Below are 24,300 nucleotides of genomic sequence, written 5' to 3'. Positions count from 1 at the left end.
CTGAGATGCATTAAAAACTGCCGCATTGTATTGACATTTACATTTATTACTCATTTGCTACTAATTCTACTCACAACATATTTTGTAGACAGTATCCACACTTGCCACTCAATGTACCTACACAAATACATAATTGTACAACACATAATTAGAGAGATATGATGTCATAAACCCTGAGATGCATGTAAAACTACTGTATTGTACATGACATTTAAATTTATTATTTCTTTTTTGTTAATTGTTCTCTCAACACATTTTGCAGACAGTGTCCACATACACCACTGAATGCACCTACAAAATTATATCATTATATGATCCATACATCTGGAGATATTATGTCATAAATACTGAGATGCATGAAAAACTGCCACATCATACTTGATGTTTAAATTTATTATTCCTTTGGTGCTAACTCTGTTTGCAACATACTTCACAAAAAGTATCCACATATGCCACCGAATGTATTACACAAATACATCACTGTATGACACATAGTTCAAGAGATATGAGACCGTAAACACTGAGATGCATGAAAAATTGCTGCATCATGCATGATATTTTAATACATTTATTCTTGACTACTAACAATATGACACTCATTCAGTCAGGTCAAATTAAGGAATCCCGAACACCTGGTAGCACTTTTGATAGCTTCCAACTGTGAAGCGCAAACTGCTGTAGGTGATACAGTAGACGTCTGTAGAGCTATGAAGAGGTGTTGCTGTAGAGATTTTACAAAATCGTATTGTATACACATGAAGCAGATAAGCTCAGTGCACAGAAACTCTCCAGGACTATGTTCCTTAATTTGGATAGTGTACTTATTTTGGGAAAAGTTAGTATGGACTAATTTGAATAAAACATTTCATATAAGATGTGTCCAGCTTTTGTAGGCTACAGAGATACAGCTGTTAGAAAATAACTTAAACAAATTCTGATGGAAGGTCTTAAGCTGGCAAGTGACTAATTTCAAAGTTGATTTTCATGAATTCCAATGCAGGCATCAGTGCATTTTTGTATTCTCTTGACAACACATGTAATTCTGCTCAGCTGCTCTGTTTGCCTTTGCATTCTTTTATGGGGCAACACTATTCAAAAGTCAAACGATCAGTTTCTTTGTAGACTTCACCTTCAACCATCCCCACAGGTAAAAAATCTACAAGGCAAGTTCAAGAAAACTTGGTGGCTAAGAAATGTGACTGTTTGTGCCAATCCATCGTCGAGGGAATGTTAGGTTTAAATGATTTGCCTCCTGTTGACTAGAAAGTGCAGGGGCCTCATCGTGCTGGAGAACATACCCATCCTGGTTGACAAAGGAATCTCTTCAGTAATGTTGGATAATTGTATTCAAGAAAGCCAAGGTAACTGGGCCCTGTAATGCAGTGCCTTAACACAACAGCCCCAATCAACTGACTGTCTATCATATCACACTACACATTTACAGAGAAGTATTCTTGAAAATGTGCCTCCACATAGGCAGATGGGGTTGTGTTAGACTGACAATGTGAGTTATAAGTATCACTGATACCATAATGAGTGAAAAAGAGAGTTAATGGAACTATTTGGCAATTTGCAATTAGCCAACAAAAAAATTCCAGTCATCTTTTTTCTTTCCTTCCCAAAGGTGTTAAATGTGCTGTAAATGATAAGAAAAGAGGCTGTGTGTATATAATGTCCACCATATTTGTATATATGAGACACTGATACACATTGTTGCAAAGTGGATGGAATACTGCAATGCCAAGGCACTTTGGAACACAGTGATCCACTTATCATCCCAAAGGCAAGCATCTGATGATGCATCTAATCTGCAGACTTCCCTGCGCTTTACATCAACGTGTGGAAAGAATCTAGTAGAAACTTTTCACTGCAGCATTTTGTCACTCATCTGTGCATACCACTGCTACCAGACAGTGAAACATTTCAGTATGAAGGTGCTACAAATAACTGCCTGTCTGCAGTGAATGGGTTAGTGAAAAGTTTGGTGACAGAGTGCTGTGGATCTACGTACTGGGTCAGATAGCCTCCTCCAGCCAGCCACCAGGTGAGATCAGAGGTTTGATGCCATTGTGCTGCCCATGGAATCCAGCAAAGCTTTCACCTAGCCCCATAGTCTATGCTAAGGGCAATCATTCCAGCCTGCAAGAATGCTGTGCTAGCACTAGCTGGCTGCCAGTGCTACTTAATACTGTTTAAGTGTGCTGTCTCCCAGCAGCATTCATGACCTTCAGGAATGACTGTCTCTGCTAAGATGCTGGACTGACATTGAGCTGTGCCCACCTGACAAGTTGCAGGCACACCTGTAGCTGCTCTAGCTTCATGAATAATAAAGAGTCTTCTGGAGCTCTGTCTGTCTTTCTGTGACTACATTCACCTCTGGCTGTTTCATATAGTCCCCATCAGCCTATTGAACCCACAGACCCCAGGTGGGAGAAGAGCTACACCATCCTTACAACCAGAAGAATGTCTCCCCACCACGCCGTAGTGGTCACAGCACAATGATACTATTATAGTGTAGAAATTCTGTGTGTGCTTGTTGAAGAACTACATTGTACCAATAGAACAATGTCTTCTACTTCATCTACACTGTGTTCATTTGTGCATCCATTTGAAGCATGGCACTGGATGCTGTGCCAATGTCATACAGTTTGGCACAAGCACAAGTAAATTCTCTAAGATTTGGTACTTTGAGGTTAGCAAGTTATCTCTGGTACTCTCTATGAGCAGCAGCAGAATTTCTGCTATGGAACACATACACAAATACCACATTGGGTACTCAGCATTTGTAAATACATGCAGTGTGCTACATACAGTAGAATAGGCCAACAAACTGCAATCACAGTTGAATAATTGTTTTTTAAACTCAAACACAACTTTGCAACTTGAACTTGAGAACAAACAATGACATAGATAAACCCACAGCAACTGAAGTACCAACATGTGAAATGAAAATATGTTTCTATAACTAGCTGTATCTCTTTAACAAGAAATGATTGGACACATGTTATGTGAAATGTTTTTATTCAAATAAGTCTGTACTACCACCTCTAAAATATTTACTATTCGTTTTGTAAAACCTTGTGTAGCTATAGATATTTATTACAGAAAAGACATGGGATTGTGGTGCTCAGTGGGACAAACTATTACTTCAAAATAAATGTTGATGAACATTTGTGTTTGATATAACTACATGTGAAATGTGAGAGTATATCAAATATAAGCAGATGCTTACTAGTAATACACTGCTGACCATTAAAATTGAAGCATCATGAATGTACCCTACAAGAAACTACTTGCTCGGATATGCAAATGATTAGCATTTTAGTGCAACTGTGCAAAGTAGATAGGACAAATGCCATCTATATTATATGTATAAGGAAGCATTGTACAGTGGATTTCTCACTTAGAAATTGCATTTAAATGTTGTTTGTTTGTGAGAAGGCCATATTATGGCTCAAGTAATAAGGAGAACTGTCTACTGGCACTTGCTGTAAATTGACAATGGCCGGTGGGCATTCAAGGCTGATTTATTGTTCCATGATATTGCTGTTGCAATGATCAGAATCCCATAACTATCGTGTGCATATACGAGGGCTATCCACAAAGTACATTACGTTTTCGAATTAAAAATAAATAAAGTATTGGAAATTTTTTTATTATATACAGATGAAAGCCACACTTAAATACTACTTTTCTACATAGTTGCCATTTAAATTAAGGCACTTATCGTGGCGATGGACGAACTTGGAAATTCCTTCGTCGTAAAATTCGGCCGCCTGCGCCTTCAACCACGTGGTTACCTCTTCTTGAAGCTGTGCGTCGCCATGAAAACACTGCATAGCCAACCACTTCTTCATTGCTGGGAATAAGTGGAAGTCACTCGGTGCCAGGTCGGGACTGTACGGCGGATGAGGAAACGACTCCCACTTAAAAGATTCGAGAACTTCACGAGTGGCATTTGCCGTGTGGGCCCGGGCGTTGTCGTGAATCAGCAAGATCTTTGAGTCCAACTTTCCCCTGCGCTTGTTTTGTATTGCTCTTCTGAGGTTGTACAGAGTTTGGCAATACCTTTGAGAGTTTATTGTAGTGCCTCTTTCCAGGAACTCCACAAAAATCACACCTTTTCTGTCCCAAAAGAGGTAACCACGTGGTTGAAGGCGCAGGCGGCCGAATTTTATGACGAAGGAATTTCCAAGCTCGTCCATCGCTACGATAAGTGCCTTAATTTAAATGGCAACTATGTAGAAAAGTAGTATTTAAGTGTGGCTTTCATCTGTATATAATAAAAAAATTTCCAATACTTTATTTATTTTTAATTCCAAAACGTAATGTACTTTGTGGATAGCCCTCATACAATTAATATGCTCAGGAGGGCCATACTCAGTGCCATGCAAGGTACCAAGCAACTGGTGCTTGAGGGGATAGACACATTTTGCAGTCAGCCAAGTGGTGTTGTACAGTTGTATCGCTTTCACTTACCTTGAGTCAAGAAATGTTTTTTTTTTTTTTTTTTTTTTCTTCTTCCCATGGGTTGCCAAGAGACTCACACATCATCACTAGCCAGTCACTATGATTGGTGAACTCTGGTGATATAGACTTCAAGCAGCATCAAATGATATACACACATATGTCAACCAAGCTCAATTCAACTCGATACTCAGTAGAGTTACAACTATTGTTGCTCTCAGAGCCAGAGGTGGCAGCCCTGTGTACTAAAGTCACATCCTACACATCCCCAAATCACCTTAAAAAAATTAAATTATGTTTTTCCTCTTACTCTACATACATACAATAAGTAAAATTTGGCTATTTGCTAACTTCTGGTGTTGCAATTTTAATGGCTAACAGCGTATCATTATGTTGATCATTGAATTAAAAAGTACAGTTGTTTCATTTTTCTTTGTTGTCTCCTGTCCTGTCTACATTCTTTCATAATTGGGAAAACAGTTGCTTAATATCTTAAGAAAAAAATAAGGAAATTGGTTGAGGATTTTATGCACAGATTTTATGCACGTAAGTCATCTGCACCAAGTGCTTACCTGAGTGGCTGAAATGTGGGGAAGACAAGTCGAGCTGTAATGGTAACTGTTATAGAACAACGGAACACATAGCAGCCAACATTTCCAATGTTGTTCTAGAGATACAATGTTTATGTGATCAGTTACAGTGCAGATTTGAGGAACAAATGCCTTGAACCTATTGACTAAGTTCACAGTAGTAGTTCTTATGAATGGTCCCAGAGGAAATCAACTAACAGAATGCAACTGCAGTGTCAGGTCATTGTTGCGAAGACTTTTGCAGCCTACACAGGGGCACCTGTGGTGCTCCTGTGCATGTCCACACAGGGATGAATCCAGCCAGTGTATGGGAAAATTTTTGGCACAACTGTGGCAAATGTTGTATCTTGTGACATACGTGTGATTTCAATCCACCCTTCATTAACCATGATATACAAGAGTAAGGTTTTCATCCCCGTCAAAATTATTCCTTAAATACTTTCTTAGCTAGTATCAAACAATGGAAAATCCAGGATGGATTGTAACAATATTATGAACAGGAAAGTTGCTACTTACCATATCTCGGGGATGCTGAGTCGCAGATAGGCACAACAAAAAGACAAAGCTTCCGGCCAGTAAGGCCTTTGTCAAAAATATGCAACAGACATATATGATACACACTCAAACAAATGCAACTCACACACATGACTGCAGTCTCAGGCAACTGGAGCCATGCTGGCAATGTGTGTGTTTGTATGTCTGTTGTCTGTTTTTGACAAAGACCTTATTGGCTGAAAGCTTTATTTGTGACAGTCTTTTTGTTGTTCCTATCTGTGAATCAGCAGCTCTGCTATATGGTTCTTAGCTAGTATGATGTTTCCATGAAATTTTAAGCACAGGTCTTCTCCTTTTATATTTACTCATTTCACAAATAACGTTAAAGTCCTTTACTGTGATCATGGTACAGAAATGTAATGCATGTACTATCATTTTAACAAAGTCAACACCTTTTTTGAATTGTTTGCATCAGTGCTTCATCTAAGCATATTGCTGAGCTTCTCCTCTGACCTAATTAAGTAAATGATGATAAATTCCTACAAAAGTAAATTTTTGTTCATGCAGAAGTGCACTATGATGTGCAGAAAAACTAGAGTGTACTCTTTCTCTTGCCCAACAGAATAAAGTGTTTCTGTAGGAATGTGATAACTCAAACCATAGCTTTCTCATTCCATTAAGATGATATATACAATGTGAACAAATGTTATAAATGAATAAACTAATATGTCTGTTACAACATCTACAGTAATTACTATTATAGACATACACCTCTTATGAACTCAGTGCTTGGAACAATTAAAATTCATCAAAAGTATGCCATATTTAAAAAAAGGCTCATTTCTGTTTGCTGCACCTTTACTTCTTAATGTAAAACAGTTGGACTGCTCCTGATAACAAAGTTTGTTGCAGGAACTGCATACACTGAAGTTGAAGCAGACACATTTGTAACAAGAGATGAGGGTGCTTCCCTTCCAACTAGTGAAGGATCTCTTCCTGAGAGACAAGGCTATCATACTTACATGACACCTGTGGTTCATCACATAAATCCAGCAAATAAGACACAACCAAGACCATGTGATAAACGAGTAGATCTCTATATCTTACAGCCAGATCGACTTAATATCAATCCACTGAAAGGAAAGCTAACAAACTGCCATTCAACAGGATGTGAAAGGTAAGTTCAACCTTCTTTTCTTATACGTTGGCATTGTTAGTTTTGTAGTTATAGGTAACTCCTCTTTTCCTCCTTAGAGCTGTATGTGCCTTATGTAACATGACAATCTCACTAACTGAAAATGTCTTGTTCCCTTTCTTAGACCTTTCAGTGTTCAAAAAATACCTAAAAGCAATTTAATTCTGTTGGTTGTTGACACTCTATGCCCATGTGGCAGCAAACAACTTAGTATAGTACCACAGGAAGTAACTTATGATTCTGTATCTGAAGCAGAAGGAGCACACTGTCGTAATAAGCCACAGGAGGCAATGTACAGAAGAAGGCCTCCAAAGTGTATGAATTATCACCCAGAGGTAATAAGTCATTTATCATTTATATGTCATTCGTACTAAAATATCCTCACAGTATTATAAATAGTCTTGCTATAATCTCAAAACTTGAATAATTTATGTGTTTGCTCTTTTTGTTTACATTTACTGTGTAGCTATTGAACTGACAATTTGACATAATTACATTGTGCTTCCTTGGTTTCCCCTCACACATTAGCTGATACACATTAATCTGTTATTCTCAGCAAGCTGTGTTCTATTTATTTTAATAAAAGCCAAGAAATTCATTCATTTTCAGTTCATGGAAACTTAGTGATAACTTATGTCCTTGAAAATTGATATTATCTTCTGTTTTCATTAAATTATGTTTAATGTAACCAAGCAAAATTGTTGAACCACACCTCTTTGTGCAGATATATGATATAAATGTAAGGGATGATCAAAATGTTTCTGTTTGAAGGCCATGAAGTCCAGAATCAGTTAGCCAATCATGCAGATTTATTGTGAGCATTGAGACAATCATCCCACTGATGCTCCAGGTTGAAACATCCGCTTAGTAAAACACCATGTTGTGCTGCATGAAGGAGTCCATAACTGTCTGCGGCCACAAGTTCTTATCCAACAGGAATTCTCCTCCGAGGCCTTTTTTAAGGGACTGAAGGTGTGATAATCGCATGGGGAGAGACCAAGACTATAGGATGGATGCCTCAGTGTCTCCCACTTTAGTTGGTGCTACCTCTGCATTACGACATAAGCAATATGGGGACATGCACTATCAAGAAGTTGCACCACCCCTTGTCGCTCAGTTTGAAATTGCTGTCCTGTTGACAAAATCATGTACTCTTATTTCCTCTACTTCTTTGGTGACTGAATCTGAGAACCCACTGGCAATTGGCATTGCACATCACCTTTGTCTGGTCAAACCTACAAGAATTTCTGAGAAGACAATGTCAAGTTCACCATGTAGGTTAGAAGAAAATAAGGTGCCTACTGTTCCTAGACGTTCTGATAATGAAGACCCCTGATGGTGCATTGGAGCATTCTGTCTATAGGAAGAAGACACACACAGACACATAGCTAAACAACACCTGCCATCATCTAGCACAGTGCAGTCTGTGCTCAGCATATTGGTACACAGAACATGAGCTATGTGTGACAAGGAAGGCCTACGTACCAAGTTATAGCATTTAAGTGAAATCTTTCAGAGGAATGGTTGCTCTGAGACACAAACAAGATGCACTCTCCAGCCAAGGAGGGAGAAGAAAATAAACACTCTAGAAGAAGAAACTAAGTACCTGGCATTCTTTCCACAAACAGGGTCAGCCAGAGCCAAGATTGCCAGTATAATGGAGAAACACAACATATAAACCATTTGTGCTCAGTGGTTAAAATGCAGAATATCTTTAGGTCAGTGATAGGCCACCTAGGGCTATGGGTACCTGGCTATGCCATGCCAATGAATTCTGGGACTTAGTTATCAAAGAAGTGAATGCAACAGAGGCAATGGACAGAATAGACAGGTGTAGCCAAGAATTGACATCTGTAACTATTCCCTTTCACCCCATTGAAGCCCCCCCCCCCTAACCCCTCCAACAAATCACAACATCTCTTCTGGAGGTATGTGATTGGCCCACCTGTTGACATGTTGGGCCTTCACTAGAGTCATTTGCAGTTCAGCGGCTGTGAAGAAACCAACTCAATGTTTCACCTGACGATGATGAGCAGGAGTTTGTCGAAATGGTATGACAACACATTGCAATGACTTGGGTGGTAACTCAAGAAAATTTCATCAACCATATAAATTGCATTCTGCAAGGATACACATGACAAACTTGTATTTACAGGTGTTTAGAAGGAATACTAATGACCTTTAAAGCTGTAAAACAAGTGTGTATTATCTCCTTTGTGATTGAGACTGTTACACACAAGCAAGAAGCAAAATGTCCAAGATCAAATATGTCCTCATCTCAGAATAGTAAAGTCAGCTCAATTCCTGTAGCAGTATTTTGGTATGTAGGAATATGAGGAGTATTGATGCAAAAGAGTAACAAAACAAGGAAAATAGAAAGATTAAGAAACTTCAAGATAGATTAAAACTGTATGTCAGACCAGGACGCAAAACTAAAACCTTTGCCTTTTGTGGGCAAGTGCTCTACTGACTGAGCCATCCTAGCATGACTCATGTTCCAGAAGTAAAATACAATGCCCATAGTTCTCTTTGCCAGTTTGATTTTAGATAATGCCGTACTACATTGAATGCCAATTTCTCAGTTCGCAAACACTGTTAAACATCCAACTCTTATGTTTCATTTCTGATTGATTTATTCTGGAACATAATATTATTTGAAAATCTTGTGTGCTTGATGCTCTGCAGCTTGAAAGTATTTGTCAAAAGACATCTTGTTAACACCTTGAGCTGATCATGGAGTTAACAAGCTGTCTTTCAACGAACATGATATGATTATTTAGTTCCACTGTTTTTATCAATGGCTGTACACTTGTAGTTCACCTGCATAGGGTCCGTCACATGATATGGAATTTCATAGAGCTACTTTCATCAACAGTAATTACTGAGAATCAGAATTTGCCAGAGATATTTTGCAGTTCTTCTACCTTACCGCAGGAAAAACTAAAATTTTCCACAGATGACATTTATACAATGAGTTCTGCATCATTCAGCAATAGTGTGGACACTTACACATTGTTTTTCACCTACAACACACTCCTGAAATTTTAAAATGTAATATTTTAATGTTACATCTTAGGAAAATGCTAAATCTTTGCATTTTGTTTCAGGAAAGTGAAATTAGAGCCTGTGGCCATGGAAGTGTTTCGTCCTTGTCTCCTTGGGTGCTACTCTACTGTTTATTTATGTGGACTATTAGGGCAATATCAGTCTCCTTATGACTGACTGTTTTATAATAAAATACCATTTTCCTGTGTTTATTTTTCTGTGAGTTTGTCTCAAGAAGAGAAATAAAATGAATGTAATTACAAGCTATTGCTGCAATGGTATGACAGTGACATTGCAGCAGACTTAATAAAAAGTGAACATCAATTATTAACAGATTACGTTCAGCCTACAATAACATGAATGTTTTATTTTTATTGTGTGTAATTTCAGACAGGTGCTACAGGATTTTGTTAAGAAACATCAAGTTTTAAATGTTCATGGAGGAAGTGGTATCTTCAGTGACAATTATTTTCAATAACATTTGTGGGATAGACAAAATATCACTATATATTTAACACAGTGGGCTGTGTAAATCAGTTTATTCATTATCAGACAGTCATACTTTATTTCTTACATTAGAATGAAATGTTTTACTGTTGGTGTTCAATGGTATTAAGTTATTTGATCATCTAAAAAACTGAGATGAATTATTACTGTGGATCACAATTTGGACTGGTACCACAAGTACTGTGTTACTACTTCCTTCACTCACCAGATTCTGTTTCTTTACAGAGAAATGGTGTAAATAAAAATGTAATTTGTATACAAAATAATATCATTAACTCTGTTAAGAAATCATTAAAAGTTTTATGTTAGTGTAGATAAGATATCTATTAGTTCCTGAATTATTTATTTTCAGAAATTTTAGTCTAGATATATATATGTATATGTACTATGTATCATTTTATTTTAATTGTCAAAGAATGTTTGTCCCTTGGACTGAACAATACTTTATTTTTTATATAAGATTGTAGTGGGTTGTTTTTGAGCGTATTGTGAAAAGCCTATCAAAAATGTGACACTTCATTTTGGTATCAAAAAAATTAGTTGAATTTTTATGTGCTATGGTGGATTGATTGAAGTCTTTCTGTTGAAGTATGTGTGCTGTCATAACAATGTTATATTTCTAATTTTTCGTTTTTAATTATTCTTTTCAAATTTGTGAAAATAATTTCCAAATTTTCATTAATTTTACTCTCAAGAGAGCCAATTTGTTATATCAATACTTCACAGAAAACTAATTTTCTTTGTAAGACCTAATGCAAAATATGTTTTATGCAAATCAGGGGTCGTTGGATTGAAATAACCTGCTCTTGGGTCCACTATAAAGGACTTGATGTTCAGCTCATCATATATCATTATCCATTTTCTTACAACCGTAAACATGTATAGCACAATTTTCACAAATCATTTAAAACAGACTGCCCCTTTTGCAATGATCAATACTGTAGATTAGTAGATGCTACAGATTTTTACATCCTAAATTTTTCGTAGCTACATTGGTTCAAACCTACAGAAGCCAGCAAGAAGTAAACTTAATACTTTTTAAAGAAAAATTTCTTCTGCTCTTCAGCTGTGCCAAACACTTAAACTGACATTGTTTTAATATTTCAGGCATAAGTACTGCAATACAAACATATCCAGATGAACATATCTCTGCAAATAAGAACCAATCATTAAACATAACATTAAATGAAACAACTAGACCAAATCTGTTATATGGAAAAACTATTAATTATCCATCAATTTCAAGTAGTAACCTTCCTAATACATATCAGTGATATTAACCACTACAACCCTTATCCCACTTCTGATTTTCTTGTGCAGTTTGATATTGTCTGTAGATCATTAAGTGTTAACTTATTAAATATATATATAATTATGCCCATATGCTTCAGATGGACTAGGAAAAGAAATGCTTTTTCTGGAGTGATGCCCTCTTGATCTTCCCCTGCATCTGTTAATGGAGAATGAAATGCACTCTGTATTTGAAAAGCTCCTTGAATGCCACCAATTCTTAACAGTTACCTAGGCTAAGCCTCATCTATTTACAGAAAGATGCAGGATTTACTTTGCCATGTATGAAAGATACAGAAATTAATCACTTAGAAGCAAATAATGAAAGTATTGTAACAATGAGACAATAAGTTTAACAAATAGACTGACTCAGCCAGTTGTATGCAGACTCGCTGTTTCTGCTGCACCAAGAAATACACCAAATATCTTTAAATAAAAGTATTTGTGTTTATTGTTTCTCTCTGACTTTGAACCCAGCAAATCTTTAATGGATAGTTTTAGGAAGATACACAAAGACTATGTGATGATAAGTCATTGCAGAAAATGTTCATTATTGTTCAGAAGAAAATGGTTTTATATTAGCAAAAACACTGGAACTTTGACACTACATAATGAGCACAACAACGCAAACTTTACTGTTAGAAATACCTCAAAGAGTAAAAGGAAAAATTACTACTACAAATGGTATGAAACTTAATAGAGACATACATTTGTGTTGAATGTGGTTGTTCATACTGTAACTTTTTATACCAGTATTAAGAAATCTTATAAATTAGAAATACAGTAGAAATGTGTGCATGTTTCTGTGTGTGAGCATGTTTTGCATAATTTCTTATATGTGAAAAGTACCTCATACTGATACACAATAAGAAAAAAAGATGTACTTTGTAATCAGATTGCATTTCTGTGGTGTGCTATATGTACTGTATGTATCCTAGCAGTGCTCCATGGCCATTACAGCAAACCATACCTCTTCTGAAGGGATAAGAGGAACATCAGTTACCATCCTCAAATGACCTGCGGCCTACTGTGCAAAAAGAAACTGCAATAATTTATTTGTGTCAGAATAAGCTGGTGCAAATCTCAATGGAACAATAATTGGACAATCCACCTTCAATGAAAGAAAAACTTATAACATAAACAATTCATGTTGCTGTGAATAAAGGTTACAATAATGAGGTGGTGATAAATTATAGTGAATTGAGATTTATTTTTTAATCTCTATTTATCAAGAAACTTACATAAAAGGAAGCATGACCGTGTGTTCATCAGTGCACAAATAGTAAGAAAGGTGTGATGACTGAAAGTTTTTCCTTGAGTATTCTATTGTTAAAGCTAAAAAGTGACAGGGAGTGAATTTTCCTTTTTAATTGTTTACCAAGTACATTTTTCCATCTCACAGTAATTTTTAAAAGTCATATGCATTTTTCATGCATTTTGCCTGTGCTCTGCCGTGTGGTTATGCTATACTATATGGTGTGATATACTTACAGGGAGTATTAGATCGTGGTGGTCTGTTACAAAAGAAGGCTTGACTTTTGAAGGGAAGGAAATTGACTTATGAATTGCATATTGTTTGGATGCCTTAATGTGGAGAATGTGTGAATTTTTACTCCAAGTCTGTTGATTGTTTGCTAATTACTCTTGCAAACATTATGTCTTCCATTTAAATTATATGAATAAGAGATCAGAATAAAAATAGTTATTGAATATAGTGAGGAAAGAGATGAATAAAAGTAGGTGGATGAATGGCACAGTTACATTTAAATAATTTATTTTTTGGTATTATTGTACTAAAATATTTAAATAAAAAGCTTTGATTATACAATCCTTGTACGTAACTGCGGTGTTGTAATAATGTGTGGGAAATTTGAAACCTTTTTGTTCAAATTAGTTTTGTCTCATGTGGAAAATATTATTATGGATTTTATTGCAATGTTTTGTGTAAAATATTAGCAACTGTTAGCTTCAATGTAATGTTAAAATTTGTATAGATTTTAGTGCTTGGAATACCCTACAATATTCCTGCTGTTTGTGGGGATATGGACACAAATGTGCATCCCCTTGTGGTTGGCTATATGAAAACCTGAAAACATTTTGTGTAAAACACAGAAAATCAGCAATAAAAATTAATAAAAATATTTCTCTACATCAATTTATTTTGATTTGTTTTGTAATGAGTCTAACATTCTACAGTGAATACCAGAGTGAACTGCAAACCACCTACATGATCATATGGCTGCGTATCACACACTACTTATTAATGAAAAAATTAATCATATTACAAGTATTTTTATCAACTATAATTCCATTTTTTCAGTGGTTCCTTAATTTAAACCTTTTATTTATGTATAGAATGGTTTTTTAAAGTACTATCCTGTTTTTGGAGGTGGACTGTATTACATATTATCTGCAAAGTAGTCCTCTGCTCGACTAATTCTTATTTCTGTGTGCAACACATTAGTAAGATATGTGGTTTTTACAAAAGAAAAAGACAAATAAACTATATCTTGTGTAATACCAGTTTCTTGGACCTCCTCTGCAGGAAAAATTGTGACAATATGTAAAATAAGTATAACTCAGAATAAGATAGAAGTCTGGTTAAAATTTGATTTTGAATAAAGATAAAAATACCAAATAAGTTCCTTAACTATAGGTATTATGAATCACCCTCAAAAAAAAAAAAAAAAAAAAAAAAAAAAAAAAAAAAAAAAAAAAAAAAAAAAAATTACTGTGTATCGGGAAACTCAGCAGTCATATAAATGTCAACAGGAATTTCATCAATATAAATGTCAGCATCCTCTATCAGTATCTAAATGTCTCAGCACAGAAAGGAAAAGAAAAGTTTTTACACTGTTTATTGAAGTTTGTGAAAGAAAATTTTTATTGTGGGAGCCACAGTATCTGGCAAATATGTTGATTAGAATGGTATTTATTACTGTTGTGTACATTTTATACATTTACAGACATACAAGATAGACAATGAAAAAATGCCTGACTGTGTGCTACAGAATGCAAGAAATATGTCCCTTTGGTTTAACCAGCCATATTTCATGACAAAAATCTAAGTCAGTATTTCACAAGCTACCATATAGTAACTATGAAGATGCTGCAAAATTCAAGGAAGCATCTGAGGTTTTATATTAATTTTTAAGACTATATACAGGATGAGGGCTAGGAAATGGAATTTTTTTTAGTTGATAGTATCAGTGACTGAAGTTCACCAACTCCCTCTACCCTTAGCCCACACATATAAGTTTAGTTGCAGTGGATAACTGCAGCATTGAGCATTATGTGTTTGCCATTGAAGAATTTATATGAAATGGGTAGTCTATCATGATCACTCAAAGTGCTTCCTGTTGTCACCTTAATCTCTGTGTGCATGATGTGCTTCCTTCCCACAACACAGTTTTGAGGTGGGTGAATGATTTTCACACTTTTAGTAACATGAAAATGAACAAAAAAGTGGCCATCATCATACCACAAAATGTTAATCGCATAAGAGTGTCTGTTATTCAAAGTTGGAGCCAAATAACAATATACTGCTCTCAAACACTTGGAATTGCTCGTAAATGTCTAATCATAATCTTGAACAAACATCTGAAATTTTATCCTTACAAAATCATGTTCATTTGGAATCTCCTTTTGTCTGACTATTTTCCACATGAACAATTTGGTGTACACATGTTAGAAATTTTAGAGGATGAACATGCAGTGGTGATGTTTACGAGGAAGGCTTATTTCCATCTATACAGCCATGTGGACTAATAAAATTACCATCACTGGGCACCTAGCAACCCACTAGGTTTACACCAGTGCCCTCCATACAGTGAAAAGGTAATTTTATGGGCGGGATTTCCAAAATTGGAATAATTGGACCCTATCTTTTAGGAAAAGAGAGAAATGTGGCTGTGATGATGAATTCCAAGTGTTTGTTGCTGTGCTTCCAGACTTTTTCATCGTTCACCTCGATGAAAATGGAAATGACACAGAGAACAAGTGATACTGGTAAGACAGTGCCACTGATGGTATGGCAAGGATTCCACTGGACTTTGTGTGACTGATTTTGCCTGGATACAAATTACAAAGGATGGTGACATTCCCTGACCTCCACACTCCCCAGATTTCATCCCCTATGACTTTTTTGTTTGGATTACTTCAAGTCAAAAGTATAGGTCAGTAAACCACAAACCATCACAGATTTGAAGAGTGCCATCAGAAATGAAATTGTGGCAGTACCAAATGATATGAGTGATGATTAACTTCAAGGACCACATTAACAAATGCACTGTGAGTGAAGGTCATCATCTGCATGACATTATTTTCCACATTTGATTTGTTTCCTTCTGTTACTAAAATTTACCAAGTTACTCTGTACATTGTGCTTATTTTCAATGCAGTACAATCAAAATTGAAAATTTGACAAGGTTTTAAAATTTGTCCATTTCTTGTCCACCACCCTGTATTAGCTGATCACTGGTGAACAAAATGAAAGTACAGAAAAAGGGAGCAAAACTGAGCTATGATCATGTTGTACATATGTTACAACAGCTTGGGCAATCTAACTACTCAACCATATGATTTGACAAAACTGTAAATAATGCATAAAAAAGAATATGACAATTTATTGGTCCTACATAGATGAAATTTTCTTGTAAATATGTTGCTAGTTTATGTGTTTATTGATTCTCATTACAGTTTGTCCATAAGTTAACAATATTAAGGTATGGAGTGTACTTACTAAAAGTAGTTTTGGAATCTCCTATTCCAGCTGTGGACTGTAAGAGGCATGAGCGCTGTCAGCAAGTTGAGTCCCTCAGAAGTGACTTACTTCTTTTTCTGTGTAGTTCAAGAGACACTGGACATGAATAATACTTATAGTTATGAAAATATGTAAAATATTCATTCTAATGTGTCATTCACCTGCTAAAAGCTTATCTTGCATTGTGCAGAATACAAAATTATTTTTTTATTCAATCCATTAAGATCTCGTAGCACATAATTGAAATATAATATCAGCGAGGAACTGTCTAGATAATGATGGTACTGTATTAAAATGACAGGTTTTTGTCTATCCTTAGACCATCTTCAGACAGCATCATCAGCTGAAGCTGACGAAATGTGCAACAGCCAGTTGACCTCAGTTTCAGTGACTGAGGTCAGCTGGCTGTTGTACACATCGTCAACTATAGCTGATGGTGCTGTCTGAAGGTGGCCTAAGCATAGGCCAAAATTGGTCATTTTAATAAAGTACCATCTTGATCTAAATTGTTTCTTCAGTGATTTTATATACATTACAAGATTGCTGCTTCCTGAAAATGTTACCAAAAATGTAATTGAAATACCACATGGCAGTAACAAAGAAAATCATATGGGTGTGACATGTAATCAATAAATGTCCTCATATTCTCTTCCTCCAAATACTGCACTAATGATATAATGTTTGTACTGTAGTTTAAATATAAGTAATCCAGTAAGGACTATGACTGGGAGGAAATTATAAGTGTACATACTCTAGGCCTTTCTTTTCATTTTATTTGCAGTTGTAAAATGAAACCTAACACTTATTGGCTGACCAAAGACCACTTAAAACATACAAACAAGCAAACAATGGAAACTCCAGACCGGAATATCAACTATATAAGGGAAAGATAGATAGCTACCCATCACAAAGATGACACATTGAGTTGTAGACAGGCATAAAGAAAAGACACTTGCACATAAGCTGTCAGCCAAAGCCTACTTCAGAAAAGGAAACAGACACTCATTCAGCAAACACACACACACACACACACACACACACACACACACAAACACACACACACACACACACATTTGACCGCAACTTGGACTGGCAATCCAGTACAAGATACTGGAGAAGACATTTGTGTATGTGTGTGTGTGTGTGTGTGTGTGTGTGTGTGTGTGTGTGTGTGTGCATGTGCGTTCCTTTTTTGAAGAAGGTTTTGGCTGAAAACTAATGTGCAAGTGTCTTTTCATTATGCCTGTCTACAACTCAATGTGTCATCTTTGTGATGGGTAGCTCTCTATCTTTTCCTTATATTCAAACATTCCGTAGCCTCAGTTTGCAAACTAAGCACATCCAGGGGGTATTATTCTTACAAAGCACTTTTGTGTAGATGCAAAATTGTCATCAATAGTTGTTGGCTCTTGTATCATTTTTGGACCATGTATCAGCTACTTCAATAGTAGATCAGGATGTGCACTGTATTCATTAAGACTATTTTCTGTGTATCAGGCTCTTCAATAGAAATTTGTATTCTCAAATGTCAGCACCGTTTGATGGAAAATTAATATCAGGATACTGTCTTTGACATTTATATTTGCATAATAAAGTAATGGAGTTGGTAGTGTTGAACTCATATGTAACAGACCTAGTGGTGTTGAACTTACATCAGGGCGTGTTGGCACATGCTGATTCCAGCTGAAAATTTGAATAGGTGGTCGAACTGTGCAGTGAGGAAGTTCAAATTTAAGTGGAAACAGAGTGAAACCAAGTTTATGAACTATAACAATTATCCATCCCTATATACCAAAAGCAATTACTGCTAGTAATTAATTCGTGCCACAAATTTTGATGTTCACTGTAAACTTATGACCTCTTAGGGGAAATTAATAACAAAATACCTGCAATAAGTGAAAGTGTTTTATATTTGTAAAATCTAAAACTCCTTTTTCAAACTGTCAGTTGCTACAAGGTTTTTGGAAAACTTGGTGCCAATATTGGCTGTTCTTATCATCCCCCCCCCCCCCCCCCCCACACACACACACCACACAAGCAAGCCAAGTGATACAGATTGTTTAAGATATGCTGTAAGAAAAAAGGAATCAACTCACAGATTATGTTTGGAGCTAGTTACAGTAGAGAACATATGTGTATGTAATTGAACTTTGAAACTAAATATTTTGATGCTACATATTGGCACCAGAAATATCATTATTCTCTGTTTTTTACTGAGAAATTGTCATCATATATTACTACTGATATCAAAAGAGGTCCTTTCTCATTATTACTGAATGGTTTCTTTTATTAAATAAGCTCAGTACTTCTTTGCATCAGAACTGCCTCATCTCATCTCTCATTTGACTTCTGATAATAAGAACTACAGATGTAAACAATCCCAAGTCAATGTGGATGACAGAAATCTCAAAACAGTGTCATAAGCGTTGTTTACCTGCAATTACTGCTGAAAATTTACCTTTTTTGCATACAAGGGTCATCAAGAAATTAATTCTCCCTATTTACTTTTAAAGAAATAAAACATATTTACGTGAAAAATGTCATAAGCAACAGATACAGCAATGTTTGTGCTGTTTTCTAACATTTTCACCCACCAGAAGTTAGATATTTTTCATGTCATGGGAGTAACCTTTTTATTTCTGTGTTGCAGAAGTCTGCCACCTGGGAATGGGACTACCACATGAAAGTTATCTTCAGATCTTCATTATTTTGAAGAAGCTGACCGTGGAACAAGAATTTCTTGATGAGCAAAAAGAGATGGAAATCACTAGGAGCAAGATCAGGATTGTATGGTAAATTATTATCTAGCTCCTGCCCAAACTTCTTCAGAGCAGTTATGTGTTGCGCCATATAAGGTTGAGCGTTGTTGTGGATCAGCACAACAGCTGCTCTGAGCATTCCACATCTCTTGTTTTTAATGGCCCATCACAATTTCCACGGTGTTTTGCAGCAGTGGTGAGCATTCATTGTTTCAGATCTGAATGAGAAGTCCAAAAGCAGAATGTCTTTCTTGTACCAAAATACCATGTGCATCTTTCTGCTCCAACATAGTCTGCTTGAACTTCATCTTCACTGGAGATAGACTGTGATAGTAGTATATTTACTATTGCTCAGAGTCTGGGCTAAATTGAGCAACTCAAGTCTCTTCACCCACGATGATCCTGTAGAGGAACTCATTGCTGTAATCATGGTACTGCTGCAGAAAAGTCAGTGCTGTCCCTAAGAAATTCATTTTGGGGGTGAATGTCAGCCTTTTTGGCACGTCTCTCACACACTTTCTTGGACAGCAGGAGCTTAGTGGCAATTTCATGCAACAAGGATCACGATATTTGTAAAGATGGGTGCTGTGATCCATAATCATTAAGTGATGTTTCTCCATAACACACTGCTGCACTGGCTCCACAAGGTCATCACTGATGATGGATGGCCGCCCATTTGCTCTTCAATATGGGCGTTTTGCGACTTTTGGAAAAGTGACTACACCAAAGATGCACAGTCAGTTTGCTTATGACCTTATGAATTAAGAAAGAATAAGGGCCGACATTTTCAGCCACTGTTGCAGTGCTGCTAACTGTTGTATTCACTAAAGGAAGTCTCGTGCCGAATGTCTAAGGTAGCATAGAAGTGAACCTTGTAACACTGAATATGTATTGCTGTGTAAGATAGCTGGCTTGCACACTTTGCAACATGTGTGATCACAGTGTGTGATTTATAAAATATTTAATATTGGCAACACAATATGAAATTTGGGGTGATAAACATTTATTAAAATAATATATATAATAATAAACTTTTATAGGTGGATGCAGGCACTTATTTAGGACTCCTGATGCCCTCTCCCACTACTTGAAATACAGATATTTATTAAAGTTTTCTAACATGTAGGCATGATTTTTTTCTGTGCAACACTTAACTTTGAGTTGGAAACCTAAAACTATGCTTTTATAAAAATTACGAACACAAAAACAAACAAAACCTCTTACAATAAATATAAATGCAAACACTAAATTGTGATTTATTACAACCAAACAGAAACAAAAACAGCTTACATTGCATTTATAAAGGTACCAGAGGGCAAAACATTGATTATTTTTTAACTAGGGGTTTGTCCTTGCACTTTCATTAACAAATATGTTTATGGTTTGTTCATTGTCCAGTTTCACTGCAAAGTCTGATTCAGTACCAAAGACACCAAGATAACTAACACTACCCTGTTTTTGTGATGTTTGTAAATTAATTATTTTCGTGCTGTACAGCAGAAAATAGTCTTTTTATTGAGCAACTGGAAGCATGAGTACTCAAGTACATTTGAAGAGCTACGTTTGAATTTGGGTAAGCATTTTCTACGTTGCTATCTTCAGCATCTTGCACAAGTCTGTAAGAGAGTATGACACATTTTCATTCTCTACATCTGAGGTGTAGCATTTGAAGTGCAAACTTCAGATGCAAATGCTGAGTCTTCAAGGTCTGAAGTGTAGACTTGCTAAGTCAGGATGGGCCTTCCTAGATTTCAAGTGCAATCAGCTAAGACAAAAACATAAATGTTTCCTTATAAGAAGAAACTCCACTAATTAAGTTCTTCAGTCAAAGAATTTTCTGTTTTTCTTTTTGTGTTCATTATCCTGAACTTCACTTTGTTGAATTTTACTAATATTACAAAAAGATTCAAACTTTTTCTCACTCAGATTCTTGAAAACCTCATATGTGATTTTCATTTTTTACAAGAAACCAAGAAACCAACATCAGAACAGTGACTAAGTCCATGACTACTGCTTGTAATTGCTTACTTACAACATCGAATCTTTCAAGAACTGAATCCCAAATTACAGTCATAAATGATGTCTCCAAGTTACACATTTTCTTCATTATGTCTCTAGCTTAAGATTTCAATAAAGACTTTTCACTTCCATTCTTAATTATTGACAACAGTGCTCTGATTATTGCTCGCCATCTTTATTCGAGCTTCTGCAAACTTCTTCTCTAGCATACCATCAGGTTATAGAGAGGAATTTAACAGTCAGGGTTGTTGTGTCTGAAAAATGTGCTTAAATGAATCCATTGTTAACTAGAATCATGAAAGAAATTAAATATTTCTTGCAAAATGTCTATAAAAGAAGTGGCGAGCTTATAACTTTTTACTGCACTTGAACCCACCAAATTCAGTGTGTGCACTGAACAAGGAATATTGTACACATAAGTCTTTAAGTCTAGCTTACCGAAATAAATACCTGACACCTCATGCTTTGCCATACCTCTGTCCTCTGTAGTTCATTATGCCCAATCCACGTCTCTCTAGAAAGTGGAATATTGCATATGCCAGATCCTGGCCACTGTGTCTTGGATTGGATATAATTTCAACAAATCACTCTTTTGTTAATCCCAGTTTATTGGCAAAATGCAGGACAGTGCTTAATTCATTGTTGTGTGCAACATCAGGACTTGAGTCAACAATGAAAAATAATATTTAGCTACAACACATTTAGCCACTATTTCTTCAACCAGTCTCTTCTCCATGATTTTGATTATTTCTTCATATGACACAAATGACATTTTTTCCTTTCCAGGATCCTTATATTGTGACACGAGGATAGCAAGTAATGGATCATAAACATTAGAAAGCTCCAAATACTTACTCCAGAAAGGTAATCCTTGAGAAGAATGTTACTTGACAACAGCAAAAAATGTCAAGGTGCAAAACTTTCTCCAACACTTCTTCTTTCCTTTCCCTTTTCTTTTTCTGGATAAATACTGAGCCACAGGCAGTCACTTTCTTCTAGTCATTATCTTCAGTGATTATCAGGATATTGCAAAGCAGCATCAATTAATGACAGGGTAGGAATCACATTAGAAGTCTCTTGTGAATTGATTTAACAAAACAAACTGAAGCAAAATTTATTCACTTGTTCACATGACAATCATACAGTGTGCCTCTGCTATGATTTGCTGTCATAGTTGCACATCAGATGTAAAACAATTAACAAAACTGCAATGACAAGTTAATTTATCATGTGACTCAAAGAAGTTAAAAGAAAATCTGTTTGTAAAACACAAACTGAAAGTTTCAAAAGTATGTTGTTTGTTAATGAACAGGAAAAGAAATGTGCATGAATATGTGGTGATAAGAGCTTATTAACAAAATCAATCTGGTGTTAAACACTTCAATGCCATGTTAACCACACTGTAACATAATTATCAATCAAAACTGTGTAAGAACACTATCTAATAAATTATAAAAGAACTCATTAACATCACTATGTCAAATCATTTCTTGCCTTTGCTAATGGCGTCAAGAATAACCAAGACTAATTAACACACTTCTGCATGTATGGCAATTAATATTGCCTGGTGAGCAGATATTTAAACTTCACAATATAAGGGTGTGGGGTATTTTAAGCACACCTTTTGAAAAATGTTGTAATCTAGCCAGTTACTTTGTATTTTAAAATTTTGAAAAAAAATTACTTTTAATGAATTCTTCTACCACATTCCACAAATGTTTTAAATTTTTCTGTTGAACTTAATCCCAAAGGTTTAAACCTTAGTAGTAGAAGTGACTTTCCCTGATGAATGCCATATTCAGTATTTTCAGGTTCAGGATCTTACTTACACATCAGTATGTCTTTAAAAAGTATGTTTTGAGAAAAAATCAACATCAGTTAATGCAATTTGTATCTTTTAATTTTTTTTTGGGAGGGGCATAAAGTAACCCCCTTCTCCCTTTGTAGTACATGTCATTGAACGTTTGTTGATATTGCAAAGAGTCAGCCAAAAAATATTTTCATTTTCTGGATCCTACTAACACATCAGTACCCCTTTAAAAAAAGTATGTTGTTAATGTAAGTCAGAAACAATTAAGGAATACTGCTTTTTAAATTTTTTTTTAGATGACCATAAAGTACATGCCCCCCCCCTCCCTCCTCCCCCGCCCTTGTTAATGTGCATCATGGCAAATTCGTTGCTATCGCTAAGTTTAAATTTTACAAATGTGCGCATGCTGCAGAAACTAATCAGCACTGCTAATATGCGTCAATTTTTCCCTGTGAGTGGGAGGTTTAAATTTTAGAATCTTTTTTGATACCTGTGGTTTGCTACCCCGTAGAACCTGCTGCTCTGGGCAGCTGCCCAGTTTGCTCACCTCTAAATATAGCTTTGGGTTTGAGGGTGCATGGCATGGGAGCTCAAGTCTAACCTTGTAAATAATCTAACACACTGAAAAATGGCTGTCTGTGACAACTGGCAAGTTCAGTCTTTGAATCTGAATTTCACTAGACACCCAGTGTTTAACTATCTTACAATAATTCATGAATAGAGACTTCCTATGGCTGTGGGTGATCAGCATGAGCTGAAACTGGAACTGTAGCATGAAATAACTGAAGAACCACTACTGGATCCACAGCTGTAAAACTGCAGGAAACAGCTGAGTGTCATTGCATTTCTCCATTTATGTGTGACTGGTGAAATAATCTTGAATCTATGATCCTGTTGGCAAAAGCAGAAAAGTTGTTCCAGTATCAATGCTCCCTATGGTGACTGACAGAGCTGAGGCTCTGAAGGTTTTGGGAGAAAAGAAAAAATATGTCACAGATTGCAAGTGCCATCTAGGCTGTGATAGATCAGATCTCAGTGTGGCACAACACCATGAAGAGGATCTGCTTGGTGGCACCCTCTCATGATATTGCTGTGTGCCATATGGGTATGTACACAGCTTCCCTTGCTTTGGGGTGGGGACTGATGAAGCTGGTTTCATTAGCTTCATGCTTCCTCACTAACTGATGTGCGAATATTGTGGGTGCACACATATTGCTCCCCCTGGAATTGGCATATGCCCTGGCACCACAGAAAACCACACCCAAAACTGCAGTCAAGGGACAGTTAAGTGTTCGGTCACATCAGTGTCCATATGCTTGCCTGCAGGATGAGGCACTAATGACAGTTACAACTTGTCTGGC

General features: G+C 36.1%; 1 protein-coding gene across 1 annotated transcript in view; it reads left to right on the top strand.

Moving 5' to 3' along the window:
* LOC124613049 (voltage-dependent calcium channel subunit alpha-2/delta-3) overlaps positions 1–13,744 on the top strand; it is a 622,965-nt gene extending 609,221 nt beyond the window's left edge. Inside the window, exons 23-25 of the mRNA XM_047141624.1 lie at positions 6,465–6,729; positions 6,872–7,082; positions 9,855–13,744. Of these exons, the coding sequence (XP_046997580.1) occupies positions 6,465–6,729; positions 6,872–7,082; positions 9,855–9,965 (587 nt within the window). The 3' untranslated portion in view covers positions 9,966–13,744. The remainder of the gene's footprint in view (positions 1–6,464; positions 6,730–6,871; positions 7,083–9,854) is intronic.
* The last annotated feature ends 10,556 nt before the right edge of the window (positions 13,745–24,300 follow it).

Source organism: Schistocerca americana, chromosome 4 (genome assembly GCF_021461395.2).
Source record: "Schistocerca americana isolate TAMUIC-IGC-003095 chromosome 4, iqSchAmer2.1, whole genome shotgun sequence".
NCBI lineage: Eukaryota > Metazoa > Arthropoda > Insecta > Orthoptera > Acrididae > Schistocerca > Schistocerca americana.
This window is presented reverse-complemented; position numbering and strand designations above follow the sequence as displayed.